At 41.4% G+C, this 18,025-nt stretch overlaps 1 protein-coding gene across 1 annotated transcript in view; it reads left to right on the top strand.

Annotated features, from left to right (window-relative positions):
* The window catches only part of LOC127575527 (dynein axonemal heavy chain 8-like), a 282,606-nt gene that overhangs the window by 198,872 nt on the left and 65,709 nt on the right, over positions 1 to 18,025 (top strand). The window contains exons 67-72 of the mRNA XM_052025460.1: positions 2,295 to 2,510; positions 3,462 to 3,599; positions 5,093 to 5,220; positions 10,012 to 10,183; positions 14,905 to 15,060; positions 16,478 to 16,633. Coding sequence (XP_051881420.1) covers positions 2,295 to 2,510; positions 3,462 to 3,599; positions 5,093 to 5,220; positions 10,012 to 10,183; positions 14,905 to 15,060; positions 16,478 to 16,633 — 966 coding nt within the window. The remainder of the gene's footprint in view (positions 1 to 2,294; positions 2,511 to 3,461; positions 3,600 to 5,092; positions 5,221 to 10,011; positions 10,184 to 14,904; positions 15,061 to 16,477; positions 16,634 to 18,025) is intronic.

Below are 18,025 nucleotides of genomic sequence, written 5' to 3'. Positions count from 1 at the left end.
CCCAGCAGTAAACCCAAACATTGTTTACCCAAAGTTTGCCTTGTTTTTACATCAGTCCCACAATGTTTCAAAATATGTGTCAACTTGTCAATGTTTTGCAAGGGAAGTCAGCTTTTCTTTTGGAATTTGAGTTGTCAATTTCAAGCAGTCAAATCATTGGAATGTGGAACCGAACTTTAAGGAGGGTGGAAGATGTGAGACTTTTCAGGAGAATAATGAAGTAATAAAGTCTGGAGGTAACAAAAGGTTTTAGTAGCAAGTGATGCAAGGGAGGGTTGGGAGGGGGGAGTGTCACAGATGGGCAGAACTAGGCATGCAAACAGTAAGATAGTGCTTAAATATGGTATCAGTAATCCAGATGCCTGGATATTTGGTGAAAGGTGGGATTAGGTTGGGTAGCATTTTTTTTGACTGGGACTGAAAAAGTGAGAAAAATGGCCTCATTTTCTGTTGTAAATTTCATTATGAATCTATGATAAAATGATCTGGAGACATGTGTTCAAATCCCACCACAGCAGCTGGAGATTTTCAATCCAGTTAATTAAATAATAAGAAAATATTGCTGAATTTAACTACATTAAATAGTGTCCTGAGGGAAGCAAATCTGTCACACTTATTTGGTCTGATCTATATCTGAATCCACACCATCTTCAAAGGGCCTCAGAATAAGATGAGCAAACCGCAGTTGTATCAAACTACCACATTTAAATGCAATAAGAATAAAACCAGATAGACTAATCTAGCCATCAGATTTAAACAGAAAAAAATCCTCCTCACAAACATAGGGGAGCTGCTGGCCCCTAGAAGAGCTTCAGATAGACATAGTCAAAAAATATGTATCTTCTGGCCAACGTCCAATACAACCCCTGCATAGAAGTCCCACCAGCTGCACAGATATGCCAGCATTGGCAGCTGAGTGGCATACAGTAGAAGAGATCAGCACTGGGAATCCTCAATATTGTGTGTCATTGCAACAGGTCAAATATGGGCGAGGAAACTACCTGGCAGTTCATTACATTACATAAGCTATTAAAGTACTATAATACATGGTAAAGTTTTTAAGGGCTCTAGAAGATACCTAGTATTTCAGTGTATCTGAAAATATTTTAAAATAAAGCCTCGAAAATCACGCTATCGGTGGGGTCATAGAGTCATTGAGTTGTACAGCATAGAAACAGGCCTTTTGGCAACTTGTCCATGTCAACCAAGGTGCCTTCCTGAGCTAGTTCCATCTGCCTGCATTTGGCCCATATCCCTCTAAACCTTTCCTGTACCTGTCCAAATGTCTTTGAAATGTTATAATTGTACCCGCCTCTACCATCTCCTCCGACACCTCATTCCATGTACCCATCACTCTGTGTGGAACAACTTGCCCCTCAGATCCTCCTTAAATTAAAATCTGGATGCTCCATCCAGAACACCTACGCTCCGTCCATAACCGCAATCTGCATCTCCCTGTTGCCAGTCACTTCAACTCCCCCTCCCACTCTATCACTGATATGTCAGTCCTCTGCCTCCTCCACTGCCAGGAGAAGTCCAAACACAAACTGGAGGAATAACACCTCATTTTCCATCTTGGGTCCTTACAGCCTAACAGCATGAACATCTAATTCTCGCACTTTAAGCAAACCAAACCCTACCCCTCTCCCCCACCATGCCTCTTTTCTTCCCTTTCCTAGCCTATCTTTTTTCTCCTCACCATTTTTTTTCTCTCTCCTTTTCCTCTCCTCCCATCGCCCCATGGGGCTCCTGCCTCCATACCTTTGACCCATCCCCTGGTGGATCTGCTCTCCCCTGCATCTGCCTATCACCATCTTGTGCCCACCCCATCCCCCCTCTTTTGTCCATCTATCACTGCTCTGTTTCTCCCCCCTATATATCGGGCTTCCCCTTTTCCTATCTTCAATCCTGAAGAAGTGTCCTGACCCGAAACATTGACCATCTGTTTTTCTCCACAGATGCTGGCTGACCTGCTGAGTCCCTTCAGCATCTTGTTTTTTCTCTTTAAATGTTTCCCCTCTCACCTTAAATCTCTGCCCTCTAGATTTAGACTCCCCTACCCTTGGAAAAAGACTGAAAGACTCTATCCTTGTCCCTCATGATTTTATAAACCTCTATAAGATCACTCCTCAACCTCCTTCGATCCAGGGAAAACAGTCCCTGCCTATCCAGCCTGTCCCTATAACTCAAGCCCTCCAGTCTCAGCAGCCATATGAAACAATGATAATTGAGTTGTTCACTAATTATGCATTTCTACTGGACATAACAAGGAATTTTTGTCACTCCTTTTCCAGCTGTTAAGCGGTACTGGGTTTCTGCAGGCCTTGCAGCAGTTCCCAAAGGACACCATCAATGACGAAACAGTGGAACTACTCCAGCCGTATTTCATTATGGAGGATTATACATTTGAAAATGCTAAGAAAGTCTGTGGGAACGTTGCTGGTTTGTTGTCCTGGACTCAGGCTATGGCGTCCTTTTTTGCCATCAACAAAGAGGTTCTGCCTCTAAAGGTAATTCTGAATCAGAAGAACATGAACATTGACAAAAGTTATTTGGGAAGCTTCACTATGCTGTATGTGTTGATTTCTATACAATTAGCTTCCTGCATTACTGACCATGCTCTTCAGAAACTTTAATATTTGGAGTTTAAGTGAAAACATAAATGTTTTTGTAATTAAATTATTTAACAGCTTTTTACTTAAAATGTGTTTCTTGGATAAAAACAGAAAATGATGGAAACACCCAGTTGGTCAAGCAAACATGTATTTCTTGGTTCAAGTTGATAATTAAAATGACTAACTAGGGCAAACTGATGATAGCTACAATCAAAAAAACTGCAGATGCTGGAAAACAAAAACAGAAAATACTGGAAATACTTAGGAGGTTAAGCTGCATCTGTGGGAAGAGAAACAGAATCAGCATTTCAGGTCAGAGACTTTTCTTCAGAACTGAAAAGGGGACAAAAAAAGCTTGTTTAGCTGCAGAAAGGGTGGGGCAGAGGGATGTCCCTGATAGGGTGAAACTGGGATGACCATGGGGATAAGTTGTAAAAAAGGTTATCTGGTCAATGAATGAGTAGTTAGAGAGTGAAAACATAGACAAAAAAATGTAGACAAGAGTATGTGGGAGTTGTGAAATGAAGAGCAGAAGGACATGCCCAGCAGTTCAGCAGATGTGGCTGTGGAAGTGGGTTTTGGTCAACACCTTAATAAAGACAAGAAGGGAAAGACACACCACAGAAACTTAAGGTAGTCCTTATTCTTCAACTTCAGATGAAAATCCGTCCTTATTCTACAACTTCAGGTAACTTGATTCCGTGGTCTGTATCAGTTATATTAGCTCATCTTGTTTATTTTTCCCCTTTTATTTCCTTTTTTTTCTCTCTAAGTGGAGGACATGCTGGAAGAATCCTATTGCACAACACAAGTGATTGGCTTTCCTTATTTAACATATGCTTTTAGGCTAATTTGGCAGTGCAGGAAAGTCGACTCCAAGGGGCCATGAAGCAGTTAGGGATTGCCCAGGCCCAGCTAGATGAGAAACAAGCTGAGCTGGACAAGGTGCAGGCCAAGTTTGATGCTGCCATGAAAGAGAAAATGGTGAGTTGGAATCTTAGATATTTTTCAGTGTTTATCTGATACGTGACTGGGCAAGAAGTCTGATTTGCAAAGTCATGTTCAGGATTAGACTTGGCTGTGGTTTGCATCCCACTGCTACAAACCCCCACCACCATCACATCCTTCTAGTTCCACTGATAAGTTTGTATACCTGCCGATAAACTCAGAGACCAGGTTAAACAGTGTGGGTATTTGTGCGAAGTGCTAAATTATTGGAAATTATTGAGGCATAGATTCATACAGCACGGAAGCAGGCCCTTCGGTCCAACTGGTTCATGCTGATCAAGATGCCCCATCCAAGCTAGTCCCATTTTTTCAGCATTTGGCCCATAACCTCCTAAACCTTTCCAATCCACGTACCTGTCCAACTGCTTTTTAAAAGTTGTTATTGAACCTGCCTCAACCACTTCCTCTGGCAGCTCATTCCACATACATATAGCCCTTTGTATAAGAAAGTTGCCTTTCAAGTTCCCATTAAATCTCTCCCCTCTCACTTTAAACCTACATCTAGTTTTTGATTCCCCAACCCTGGGGAAAAGGCTGAGTGTATTCACCCTATCTGTGCCTCTCATGATTTTATACACCTGGAATTATTCCTGCTACCTGAAGACCTGTCTCCCAGTATCAGTCCGTGCTGTCAATGAGTGGGGGAAATAGAAATAAGAAAAATATATCAAAATTCCTTAATATTGGAAATAGCAAACTTTTAAAAATGGTGCAAAATCGGCTAATAAAAATAAAAAAGAATCACAAACTGTAGAATGTCATGAGAAAGTAGTAGTGGAAAAATTACAAGAATACTTTCCATACAGATGGTTATTTAGTTTTTTACCACATTGCTCATCTGGCAGAGATATAAAATATAAGGACAATTTTATGAATTTAACTCCCCAAATGGAGTTTCATTTGTCAGGAGCCCACATCAGCAGACGTGGGAAGAAGTCATGTCAAATAGTTTTAATTAACCTTAGAGGGCCAATGTCTTCATAGAACTAATTGTTATCCATTTGTGATTGTTGATTGGCATTCATATAGCACATGTAGTAGATCATTCCAAGGTGCTTCATAGCAGTGCTTCCTGACAAAATACTGGTCATGTAAAGTATATTAGGACAGTATTCCAAAGTCTTGGTTGTTGGAGAGAATTGGAAAGATTTAGGTATGGAATTACAGAGCTTAGGGCTTAGCCAGTTGAAGGCTTGGCCATCAGTGATGTAGGGAGGGAAATCAAGAATGCTCAAGAGGTCAGAAATAGAGGGGAACAGAGATATCAGAGGGTTGTAGGATTATAGAAAGTTATAGTAATGGGTAGAGTGTCAAAAGACAATGACTGGCAACACATAAAAAATGCTTTTTCATATTCTTGTAATTGTAAGATTTAGAAATTTGCCAGAGGTTCTCCCAATGGTGGCTACAAAAGATCAAGGAGGGCTAAGTAATCATGACTGAATTGAGGTTTCCTTTTATTTTTTTAGGATCTGTTGGAAGATGCAGAAAACTGCAGAAGGAAGATGGACGCCGCATCAGCTCTGATAGATGGTCTGAGCGGGGAGAAAATCAGATGGACTGATCAGTGCAGGGAATTTAAAGCACAAATTGTCAGGCAAGAACTGGGCATTGACTGTCAATGATTTTGAAATTCCAGGTCTTGATTTAAATCCTGCTACCTAAGATGAAAATTGTGGCAGAGTGTTTCCCGCTAAATGCCCAACACAGTCATTGCCTGTCCCATTTAACCACAGTTTCTTAGGGGCCTGCAGGCTGGTATCACCACATAAGCAAATTAAGATTAGCACACTATAATAAGAACACAAGGAATATAAACAGTAGACTTTAGTCCCCCATGTCTGCTGTGCAGTCAGTATGATTGTGACAGATTTTTTACTGATCAATGGGGTAAAAGCAGGTCATGTCTTACAAACTAGACTGAGATTTTTGAGGAGGTCACAAAGAAGATCAATGAGAGTAGGGCAGTGGATATTATCTACATGGATTTCAGAAAGGCATTTAACATGGTCCCTCATGATAGGCCGATCCAGAATATTAAGATGAGTGGGATCCACTGTGATTTAGAAATGGCTTGCCCATAGAAGACAGAGGGTAGTGGTGAAAGTATGTTATTTTGGCTGGAGGTCTATGACCAGTGGTTTTCCGCAGGGATCGGTGCTGGTCAGTTGTTTGTGATATATGTATAGATAAGTGACTTGGATGAAAATGTAGATGGTTGGGCTAGTAAGTTTGTAGACGGCATAATGATTGGTGGAGTTGTTGACTGTGTAGAGGACTGTCAAAGGATACAGCAGAATATAGATCATAGAGTTGCAGGTATGGGTGGAGAAATGGCAGATGGAGTTTAATCCTAGCAAGTGTGAGGTGTTGCACTTCGGGAGGTTAAGTGTAAGGGGAAAATATACAGTTAATGGCAGAACCCTTAACAGCATTGATGTACAGAGGGATATTGGGGTCCAAGTCCATAGCTCCCTGAAAGTGCCCACGCAAGTAGATGGGATGGTGAAGTAGGTGTATGGCATGCTTGCCTTCATTGGTCGGAGCATTGAGTATAAGAGTCAGGAAGTCATGTTGCGGCTATATACAGTAAAACATTGGTTAGGCCACACTTGGAGTATTGTGTGCAGTACTGGTCGCCCCATTACAGGAAAGATGTGGAGGCATTGGAAAGGGTGCAGAAGAGGTTCATCAGGATGCTGCCTGGATGAGAGGATATGAGCTATAAGGAGAGATTGGACAAAATTAGGTTGTTTTCTCTGGAGCGTCAGAGGCTGATGGGAGACCTGACAGAAGTTTATAAAATTATGAAAGGTATAGATATAGAGTAGACAGTCAGAATCTTTTTCCCAGGGTAGAGGGGGAAAGTTTAAAGGAGATGTGTGGGGCTAGTTTTTTTTTACACAGAGAGTGGTAGGTACCTGGAACAGGCTGCCAGAGGTTGTGGTGGAAGCACATATGATAGTGGCATTTAAGAGGCTGTTAGACACATGGATATTGCAGGCAGTGGAGGGATATGGATCATGTGTAGGCAGAAAAGATTTAGCTTAATTTGGCATCGTGTTTGGCGCAGACATCGTGGGCCAAAGGGCCTGGTCCTGTGCTGTATTGTTCTATGTTTTATATCCCTCTGAAGCCACTCTGCATCCTTACACAGCTCACACTGTCCATCTAGTTTGCAACATCAGCAAACTTGCACTGATTGTCCTGGATCTTCTCATTCAAATCAGTTGTGAACAACTGGGGTCGCAATACCAATTCCTGCAGCACCACACTGATTATTGTTCCCAATCAGAAAATTACCTATTTATTCCTACTCTCTGTTTTCTGTCATTTAGCAAATCCTCAATCCACAGAAATATATTACTTCCCATACTGTGTGCACTAATTTTGTTCGATAATCTATCGAGTGGTTCCTCATCAAAGGCCTCTGAAACTCCAAATACATCACATGAACTTAAGGACATAAGAAATAGGAGCAGGAGTAGGCCATCTGGCCTGTCGAGCCTGTTCCAACATCCAATAAGATTGTGGCTGATCTGGCCGTGGACTCAGATCCACCTACCTGCCTTTTCCCCATTACCCTTAATTCCCTACTGCGCAAAAATCTATCTAACTGTGTCTTAAATATTAACTGTTCGTTGCAACCACAAAAAATTACAACAAAGATGTCAGTTCGGATTTATGTGATAAATCCACTGACTCTGCCCATTTTATTTTCATTTCCAAATACCCTGTTATATCTTCATTAATCATAGATTCCAGCAATTTCCCTACTACTGATGCCTGGTTAACTGATCTTTAGTTCCCTGTTTTCTTTTTCTCTTTCTTTCTTAAATATTGGGGTCACACTTACTATCTTCCAATCTATGAATCCATTCTAGAATCTATGGAATTTTGTAAGTTTTGTAGGGCATCTACTAACTCCATAATAACCTCCTACATAAGTCCAGGATGTATGTCATCAGGCCCTGAGCATTTATTCCTGTTCAATCACATTGTTTTTATGTTTATTCCTAAGCTACTCGCATATTCTACTTTCCCTTTCCTTTTCAATTTCATGGCCCTCCTTTGCTGAATCCTGAAACTTTCTCAAACCTCATGCTTACTTGCTTCTGGCAACATTATAAACCTTGTAAATATAAATCACTGAAATATTTCCCCTTGATGCCCATTGACTTAAGTTTTACCAGGGATCTTTAATGCCCCACTCAGTCAAATGGTGCCTTGATGTCTGGGGCAGTTACACTCACCTCACTCTGGAATGCTTGTTTGGTCCATCATTTCACTGTCTTTCTTCCTGTGCATCAGCAACTCGTAGCAGCTTAATAGCATCTGGCTGAGGACCCAGTGACCTGACAGCTGCTGTTGCCTGGCTTAGTTTAGGGTTCACCTTTTGTGGTTAGGTGACCAGCTCAGGAAAATAATAAGGGAAGCCTAATTCCATTTGAAATCTCTTACAAAGAGGGAGAGAAAAAAGCTGGGATTTACAGAGCAGGAAGCCTAACATCAGTAGTGGAGAATATGCTAGAATCTATAATAAAAGATGTCATAACAGAACACTTGGAAAGCATTAACAGGGCTAGACAAAGTCAGCATGGGTTTATGAAAAGAAAATCATGCTTAACAAATATATTGCAGTTTTTTGAGGATGTAACTAATAGAATAAATAAGGGAAAACCAGTGGATGTGGTGTATTTGTATTTTCTGAAGGTTCCATATGAGAAGTTAGTGTGCAAAAGCACAAAGGATTAGGGGTAGTATACTGGCAAGGACTGAAAATTGGTTAACAGACAGAAAACAGAAAATGGGTGAAAGACAGGTCTTTTTCTAGGTGGCAGGCAATGACTAATTGGGTGCTGCAGGAATCAGAGTCCGAGTTATCCATAATATATATCAATAATCTGGATGAGGGAACTAACTGTAGCATTTCCAAGTTTGCAGGCAACACAGTGATAGGGGGAATGTGCAGTGTAAGGAGGATGCAAAGATGCTCCAATGAGATTTAGACAATTTAGGTGAGCTGGCATATGCATGGCAGATAGAGCTTAACATAGTTAAATGTGAGTTTGTCCCCTTGGTGGCGAAAGCAGAAAAACAACTTTTTATCTGAATTGAGGAAGGGGGAATGCAACAAGACCTGGGTGTCCTTGTACACAGTCGCTGAAAGCAATTGTTCAGGTGTAGCAAACAGTTGGGAATGCAAGTGGTACGTTAGCCTCCATTGCTGTAAGATTTGAGTACAGAAGCAAGGATATGTTGCTGCAGCTCTACAGGGCCTTGCTCAGACCCCATCTGGAGCTTTGTTTGTAGTTTTGGTCATTTTATCTGAGGAAGAATGTTCTTGCCATGAAGGGAATCCAACAAGAGCTTGCTGGACTGATTCTTAGGATGGCACGCATGACTTATGAGGAAAGATTGGGTCAATTAAGGCTACATGCACTGAAGTGTAAAGAATGAGAAGAAATCTTTCTAATAGGACTGGACAGACTAGATGCAGGGAGGAGTTTCCTGATGGTCAAGAGTCCAAAACCAGGATTCACAGCCTCAGGATATGGGGTAAGCCATTTAAAGCCGAGAAAGGAGAAATTTCTTCCCCCAGAAAGTGGTGAACCTGTAGAGTTCTCCACCACAGAAAGGAGCTGAGGTCAAGTCACTAAATTTATTTGAGAAGAAGTTAGATATAATCCTCATGGCTAAAGTGATCAAAGGATGTGGGTACAAAACTAGAACAAGGTACCAAGGAGGATAACCAGCTGTGAAATTTGAAACCTGATCCATCAGCTGCTGCAGGGTAGAGATATTAACGGTAGCGAGCTCAGGAGTTCCCGTCACAAGGGTGGCACAACAGGTTGTACAGTTAACTGGGTTCAAGCAAGACAATTGGGGCTGTCTGTGTGGAGTTTGTATGTCTTCCACATAGATTTCCCCTGGGTACTCTACTTTCATCCCAAAGGTGTTAGTAGATTAATTGGCTGCCGTAAATAACAACTGGAGTGGTTGCATGGTAGAAGAATCAGGGACAGTTGTGGGCACGCGAGAGAGAATGGGTTGCAGGAAAGTAAATGGAGGAATGGGACTTGAGTGGCCGAATATCTCCAGAATGCAAATGATGTTTTCCTGGCTCCGTATGACCTGCTGCATGGTTGGAGATGGACTCCTCCGCTCCTTGACAGCTCTGTCATTTCACCTCATTGGCCAGACAATGCACCAATCACACCAATGTAACCAACAGCCTTCTGATAGTTTCCCGTCATGGTCCAAAGTGTACCATGTTAATGGGGGAAAACTGAATTGTATTTCACTCCTGAGAACTTCTTTGTCACGTCATGCTTATGTCTTCTGTGTTTGATCGTTGATTGTTCTTTTTTTCATATCTTTTATCCAGATTAGTGGGCGATGTGCTGTTGGCTACCGGTTTCCTCTCATATAGTGGTCCCTTCAATCAAACTTTCAGAGATATACTGACCAAAGTAATCTGGGAAGCAGAGCTACAGAAAAGGAAGATCCCATATACAGATGGTATAAACCTGATAAACTTTCTGGTGGATCAGCCTACGGTGAGATTGACTTAGATTTTTGCTTGTATCTATTAAATTTCTACTTTAGTCAGTTCCTAATGGAACAAAATAACCATTCTGTACATCCACACACTAATAATTTCCCTCATATTTTCTGTTCAATACATTGCTTCCTTGGTAACATGCTTCTTCATTTATGTTGATCATTTCAGTCATCATCTTAATTCATTCCTATTTTTTAAAACATTTTCTTTTCCTATGAACAAGGTGATTTCCCAGTTCTGTGGGCCACACATGGCTTTGTGAGGGGGAGGTTATATCTTACAAACACGATTGTTTTATGAGGAGGTGAGGAAGGTGATTGATGAGGGTAGGGCAGTGGATGTTGTATATATGGACCTTAGTAAAGCTTAAGACAAGGTCACTCATGGTAGGCCAATCCAGAAGATTAAGGCACATGGTATACATGGAGACTTGGTAGACTGAATTCAAAATTGGGTAGTGGTGGAGAGGTGTTTTTCTGACTGGAGGTCTGGGAGCGGCAGTATTCCTCTATTGTTTATATATATACATATGGATGATTTGGATGAAAATGCAGTTGGGGTGATTAGTATACAGATTATAGAGGTGATCTTGGGTTGCCACAGCTCTTTGAAAGTGGCAACACAGCTACTGTGGTAAAGAAGGTGAATGGCTTATTAGCCTTCATCGGTCAGGGTGTTGAGTATAAAAGTCGGGAAGTCATGTTGCAGCTAAGTAAAACTTTGGTTAGGTCACATTTGAATATGTGTGCAGTTCTGGTCGCCATACTATAGAAAGGATGTGGAGGTTTTGGAGAGGGTGCAGAAGAGGTTCAGTGGGACGTTGCCTGGATTAGAGTGTATTGCCTGGATTATAAGGAGAGGTTGAATAAACTTGGATTGTTTTATCTGGAGCATTGGAGGCTGAGGGATGACCTGATAGAAATATATAAAATTACGAGAGGCACAGATAGGGTAGATAGTCAGAGTATTCTTCTAAGGATGGAGATGTCAAATACTATAGGGTATAGCTTTAAGATGAGAGGAGGAAAGTTTAAAAGAGATGTGCGATGCAAATTTTTTACACAGAGAGTGGTAGTTGCCTGGAATTTGCTGCCAGGGGAGAGATGTTGGAAGCAGATGTGACAGCAATGTTTAAGAGGCAGTTAGACAAGCATACAAACAGGCAGGGAATGGAGGGATATAGGCCATGTGCAGGCAGATGGGATTAGTTTAAATTGGCATCATGGTCGGCACAGACATTGTGTGCTGAAAGGCCTACTGTATACCTGTGCTATACTGTTCTATGTTCACACTTGGTCCTCCACTTTGTTACATTGGCTTAGACTTTGTCCTATCTCAACATTGTCTTGTCCCTTAGATTCCCCACCCCCTCCATTGCGACTGATGCTCACAAGGAAGGATCTAATACTTTTAATGTTACAAATGCTTCAAAAAAATTGTATGAATAATGTCAAAGATAGTGGAGTCTAAAGCTCAAGGATCTAGGTTTAAGGTGAGAGGGGAAATATTTAAAGCAGATCTGAGGGGCAAGATTTCACATAGAGGGTGATGGTTATATGGAACAGGGTGCCAGAGGAGCGGTAGAGGCAAGTACAATCAGTGTTTAAAAAGCATTTGGACAGGCAGATAGATACAAAAGGAATAGAGGGATATGGGCTAAATGCAGGAAATGGGATTAGCATAGGTAGGCACCTTGGTCAGCATGCATGAGCCTGGCCGAAGGGCCTCTTTCCGTGCTGTATGACAATATGTCTTAAGGAAGGGTATCTACCACTTGTTTTCTAAGAGCAAAATTTTATTTTTAATGATAGCGATCTGAAGTAAAAGAGTTATAAGAACACTTAAATGAAGAAGTGATTCTGTGCTCCAAATCTTCCGTGTGATTGTCAGCAAGGAATTACCTCCAAATTATCGCATGTCCCCAAGGTAGCACTGCACTACCATAAGCTGGCGGTGGTATCTTTGCTTTGCTATCTGTGGTAAAACCCAATAAAAATATTGGGTTGCTTAATTAATTGAAAGCCATGTTTATCATTATTAAATCCTGCTAAATGGCTTTCATTTCTGTAATCAAAAAATAACTTATCAACAGATATTTCCACATCATGAAGAAAATTGTATGGGAAGGCAAATTTTAAAGTCCTTCTGAAGGCTTTCTTATTGAATCAAATGCTTAAAATGCTGTACAACTGTGCCAAATTAGCAAATGCTGTCAAGTTCCTTTCTGCAAGCAAACACATCCAGAATTCTTCATTAACAAATAAATCTGAATAGTTCCGTAACCTGTTAATTCTTGCTTAAGAGATGTGCCAAAAAATTAGACTTCACACATTCTTGGTGCACTAAATGGGTTCTGTGTATAATGCTAATACCAAATTTGAAGTCACGTAACATAAAAGTCAAGAAATTGGGATATCCTTCCTTTAAAAATAATTATTATTGTGGTTTGCTCTCCCTTTAAAGCATTAAAACTCGACCTACATATTCTGTGGATGCTGCTACTTTCTAAACAGGCAGCTGCTGCATCATTGGCATGTTGACCATGTGAATTAGGTCAGCACTTTTAAAGAGATCTCTCCGTGGCAGTCTAAAGCTAAACAGGGGTAGGGGAGAATGACACGTGGGTGTTGGTGGGAGCACAGTGACTGTTTAATTCACACACAATTCGTTACTTTCAATATGATGCATTCTTCAGTTTTTGTGAGTTATCTCTGAAAGTTGTAAATTACAACCTTTTGATACAATTTCTTTCCTTAAATAATTGATGACATCATCAGCAGTGCAAAAGGCAGCTGGGAACTGAAGCCTGCATTCGGGCAAATTTTGACAGGAAATGCCCAGTCTGATTTCCCGGTGGGTGAAATTTCAACAGGAAGTGAACACAAATAGTTCAAAACAGATGCATATTGCTTTTTATGTGCAAGTCCTGCAAAAAAAGACAATTTGAGAGATGTTAGCAGCCCCCTCTATTGGTGGATGATAACATGAAATTAAATTGGTTTAGCTCCCAGAAGCACATGTTAAAGCTGCTGCATTGTTAGTGTTTTTACTCAGTGTTTGCATTAGATAGAACGATGATGTTGGTGCAACAGAGGATGAAAGAAAGTTAACAGGATGGTAACAAGAGAAAGAATTGTGTGCTTAAGATTTTGGATCATTTTCACTAAACCTGTGGAGTAATATCATTTACTGAGACCAAAAATCAAACTGCTGGAGGAACTCAGCAGGTCAGGCAGCATCTGTAGAAGGAAATAGACAGTCAACATTCCGGGGTTGAGATTCTTCTCATTGCTCTTCCTCTGATTTCTACTGCTCTTCTGCTCCAGATTCCAGCATTTGCAGTCTCTCTTGTGTCTCCATTTTATCCCTCCACAGAAAAATCTCTTCAGCATATGCCCACTTTGAAGAAGTTTTCCTCCTCTCTTTGAAGGGAGTTCTGTGAGACCCTCTGCCTGACGAGTATTTCAAGTGTTACTTGTTTTATTTCTGACTATACCTCGATTATCAACAAAGACCTCAGGGCCAGGATGAGACTATGCATATCTTGATAGTGTATTAGGATTATGTGATCCTGAAGCTCTGAAAGACAATTTTGCATCTCTCTTTCATCATTACTGGATATAAATCCTGGTGCTCCCTACCAGATAGCACTGTGACATTGATGACTACATCAATTCAAGAAGGCAGTATACCACCAGGTTCTCAAGGGTAAATAGGGCTGGACCTTGCAAGTGATGTCCATATCTGTGATTGAATATAAAAGAAATGCCTCCTGTGTGGACATATTCTATTATTACAATTTAAGTATTATGTCTGAACTAGAAATGTAACAGAACTTAATTGTTCACTGTACCTATTTGCACCTGGAATTTTATCATGTCTCCTTGCAATATGATCAGTACTGACAAGACAGTTTTTATTTGCCTGTTAAATATTATCAAAGTCATGTGGAGCTGGAATCACATGCATGCATGCCAGAGCAGATGGAGGTGAGGAATCCATTACTGACGGACCAGTCAGTGAGCCATTTTGGATTTTACAACAATCTTGTAGCTTTCTTGGTAATCATTTACTGGTACCAGATTTATCGGTTCATTCCTTATTGTGATGAGATTTGCTTTCAAAGCTGTCAGACAAGTACTATTAACAGATAAATCGGTGTACAGGCAGTCACCAGTTTTTGACATGGTTCTGTTCCTGGGCACTGCTTGTAACTGCAACTGTTCACAAATTGGAAACAACCAACAGTGTGTGGGAAAGGATCACAGAAGCAGCTGTGATGGGAAAGTGAGCAAGTGGAGGGAGAGCGGCCACCAGCTGGCCTCAGTGACTCAATGAATGAGTGACTGCTCAATGCTCCCGGCTCTGCTTGGATCAACCCAGCTCCTGATTGTTGCGGCTTGGAGAGGGTGGTTAGGGAGAGAAGGAAAAGAGAAGGAAAGATGATAATGCCCTATTCCCACCTGGCAGAAGATGCCTGCAGCAGGCAGCAAGTCTATCCCCATCCATCCTGCTGGTCTCCCAAACACTCATTTGTATGTATAGGGTGACACAAGTCTGGCGTTCATGACCTGGTGGGGACCTGTATCCCAGTATCTGTTACAATTTATTTCTAGAAGATTTTTGACTTAATCTTCATTGGTCGTTTAGGGAATCATACTTACGGTCAGACTTACTTCATGCCCTTACTAAGCCTCTACAGTTTTACTTTTCTAGATCGGTGAATGGAACCTGCAGGGATTGCCAAGTGATGACTTATCAGTTCAGAATGGCATTATTGTTACCAAAGCAACCAGATATCCACTCCTCATTGATCCTCAGACACAAGGTAAATCCTGGATCAAGAGGAAGGAGCAAGAAAATGAACTACAGGTAGGAATACACAAACTGTATAATTATGTATTATTCAACATGTGAAGCAACATACTGAGCACAAAATGAGTTTATCTGATTACTGTACCATATAGTTTATTTTCTTCAATTTTCTCTCCTTCCTTTCAGAAGGTTTAGATTCTAATGGTTGCTTTTCACCGGTAAAACAATGACACTAGAGATTGGAACGCATAGTACCTGAAGCAAATCGGGCATAAAATCTGTCTTGGATGCCTGTTAATTCATTTGTGCCCTCTTTTAGTGGACAACACCTATTGTGAAATTAGACAGGACGCTTCTGGTTATGGTGCACCTTTGCTTTGCTGTAATTTTTGTGGTGTTACTTAATAGCAGCACAATGGTGCAGCTAGCAGAGCTGCTGCCTCACAACGCCAGAGAAATCGGTTCAAGTCTGACCTCGGGTGCTGCCTGTGTGGAGATGGTATGTTCTAACTGTGGCCACGTCACCATATGGGTTTCTTCTGTGTGCTCTGGTTTCCTCCCACATCCCAAAGACATGGGTTGGTAGGTTAATTGGCCACTGTAAGATTGTCCCTAATGTATAGGTGAGTGGTAGAATCTGGGGGATGTGATGAGGATGTGGGGAGAATGAAAATGGGTTTAATGTGGAAACTTAAGAGGCTGCAGATGCTGGAATCTGGAGCAACAAGCAATCTGCTGGAGCAACTCTGTGGGTTTTTCGACTTCTTGGGTTGAAACCTTACATCAGGATGTGGGATCAGTGTAAATGGGTGTATGATCATCAGCACGGACTTGATGGGCTGAAGGGTGTGTTTCCATGCTGTATCTCTCTATGGCTCTCTATAAAATTATGAGAGGCATAGATAGGGTAGACAACCGGTATCTTTTTCCCAGGGTCAAGATGCCTAATACTAGAGGGCATGCATTTAAGGTGAGAGGGGGAAAGTTCAAAGGAGATGTGTGAGACAAGTTTTTTTACACAGAAGGTGATGGGTGCCTAGAATATGCTGCCATGGTGGTGTTGGAAGCAGATATAATAGAGGCATTTAAGAGGCTCTTAGATAGGTACATAAATATGCAGAGAATGGAGAAATATGGACCATGTGCAAGCTGCAGGGATTAGTTTAATCATGCATCATTAGCTTAATTAGTTCAGCACAACATTGTGGGCCGAAGGGTCTGCTCCTTTGCTGTATTGTTCTATGTTCTATGTTGACTCTATTTCAGACATTTTGGGACATCCCTGAAAGATTTGGTAGGGCACTCTGGGGTCGATTTTCAACTGGCCGCTGCCTAAATACACCTCATTCCTCAAGTTTCACAACAACCAACCACAGAAGCATCAGAGTATTGCACTTAATGCAGTTTATCAATGTAGTGGGTGGACATGAGGATGGAGCTTGAATTATAAACACAGACTCCTTTCATTCCAAAGGTAACATCACTTAATCACAAGTATTTTCGCAATCATTTGGAGGACTCTTTGTCACTGGGGCGTCCTCTGCTTTTGGAAGATATACAGGAGGAATTGGACCCTGCTCTGGATAATGTGTTGGAGAAAAACTTCATCAAAAGTGGGACCACCTTTAAGGTTAATTAATTTTATCGTGATTTGTTCCAATCTCAACTCATTCTTAATACTTATAATTAAAGTTGAATTAAATTAAAGACACAGTATGGTTTTCCCAAAGCCACCATTTGCTGCCCAATTCTAATTCCCCTTGAGAAGTTGGAGGTGATCCACCTCTTTAACTGCTGTAGACCTTTTGGTGATTGCAGCCCCACAGTGCTATTGAATAGGATGTTCCATGATTTATTCCCAGTAGTGATGTCCAGTGAGGGCAGGCACGGTAGTGTAGCAGTTAGCGTAACGCTTTACAGTGCCAGCGACCCGGGTTCAAATCCGGCCGCTGTCTGTAAGGAGTCTGTATGTTCTCCCTGTGTCTGCGTGGGTTTCCTCTGGGCGCTCTGGTTTCCTTCCACATTCCAAAGACATATGGGTTAGGAAGTTGTGGGCATGCTATGTTGGCGCCAGAAGCGTGGTGACACTTGCGGGCTGCCCCCAGAACACTCTACGCAAAAGATGTATTTCACTGCGTGTTTCGATATACATGTGACTAATAAAGATATCTTATCTTATTGCATGTTCTAGTGGGTTTTCCAGACCAGGTAAGTAGAGTGTATGCCATCGCAGTCCTGACCTGTGTTTTACAGATGGTGAAATGGCTTTGGGGAATTAGCAAGTGAATCATTTGCCAATGGGTACCGGCCTGCTCTTGCAGCCCATTATTTACATGCCTAGTCTTGTGGTTTTTGATCAGCAGTGACCTCCATCACGTTGACAGTGAGATGGTGGGTCATGGTGTGAAATATCAAGGGTTAATAGTTCAACTTGGAGGTAGCCATTTCCTGGCACTTAGGTAATGTGAATGTTACTTGCCACTCATCAGCCCCTGCCTGAACATTGATCATGCTGCAAACAGGCATGGGCACGCTCATTTCCTAAAGTGTTGTGAATGGAATTGAATCATCAGTGAACATCCTCATTTCTGACCTTAAAATTCAAGGAATATCATTGATCAGGTCAAGTCAAGTTTATTGTCATCTGTACAAGGATGTGTCTGCACAGATGCAATGAAAAACTTCCTTGCAGCAGCATTACAGGGACATAGTATCAGAGGCACAACATTCAGAAGAAAAAACATAAAATAAACATAAATTATACAGGAAAGAACACAATTAGAACCAAAAACTAAACAGAGTTCATGTCTGTAATGAAGTAGCTGAAGTTGGTCAAGCCTGGGACACTACCCTGAGAAACTGCAATGATATCCTCAGGATGATTGACCTCCAACAATCACAACCTTTCCTTTGTGTGAGATATGACTACAAACAATGGGGAGTGGGGGGGCTTTCCCTTGATTCCCATCGATTTCTGTTTATCCAAGGCCTCCTGATATTAAACTCAATCATATCAAGGGGT

Source organism: Pristis pectinata, chromosome 10 (genome assembly GCF_009764475.1).
Source record: "Pristis pectinata isolate sPriPec2 chromosome 10, sPriPec2.1.pri, whole genome shotgun sequence".
In the NCBI taxonomy this organism is placed as follows: Eukaryota; Metazoa; Chordata; class Chondrichthyes; order Rhinopristiformes; family Pristidae; genus Pristis; species Pristis pectinata.
Note: the sequence above shows the minus strand (reverse complement) of the source record. Positions and strands in the feature narration are given on the sequence as shown.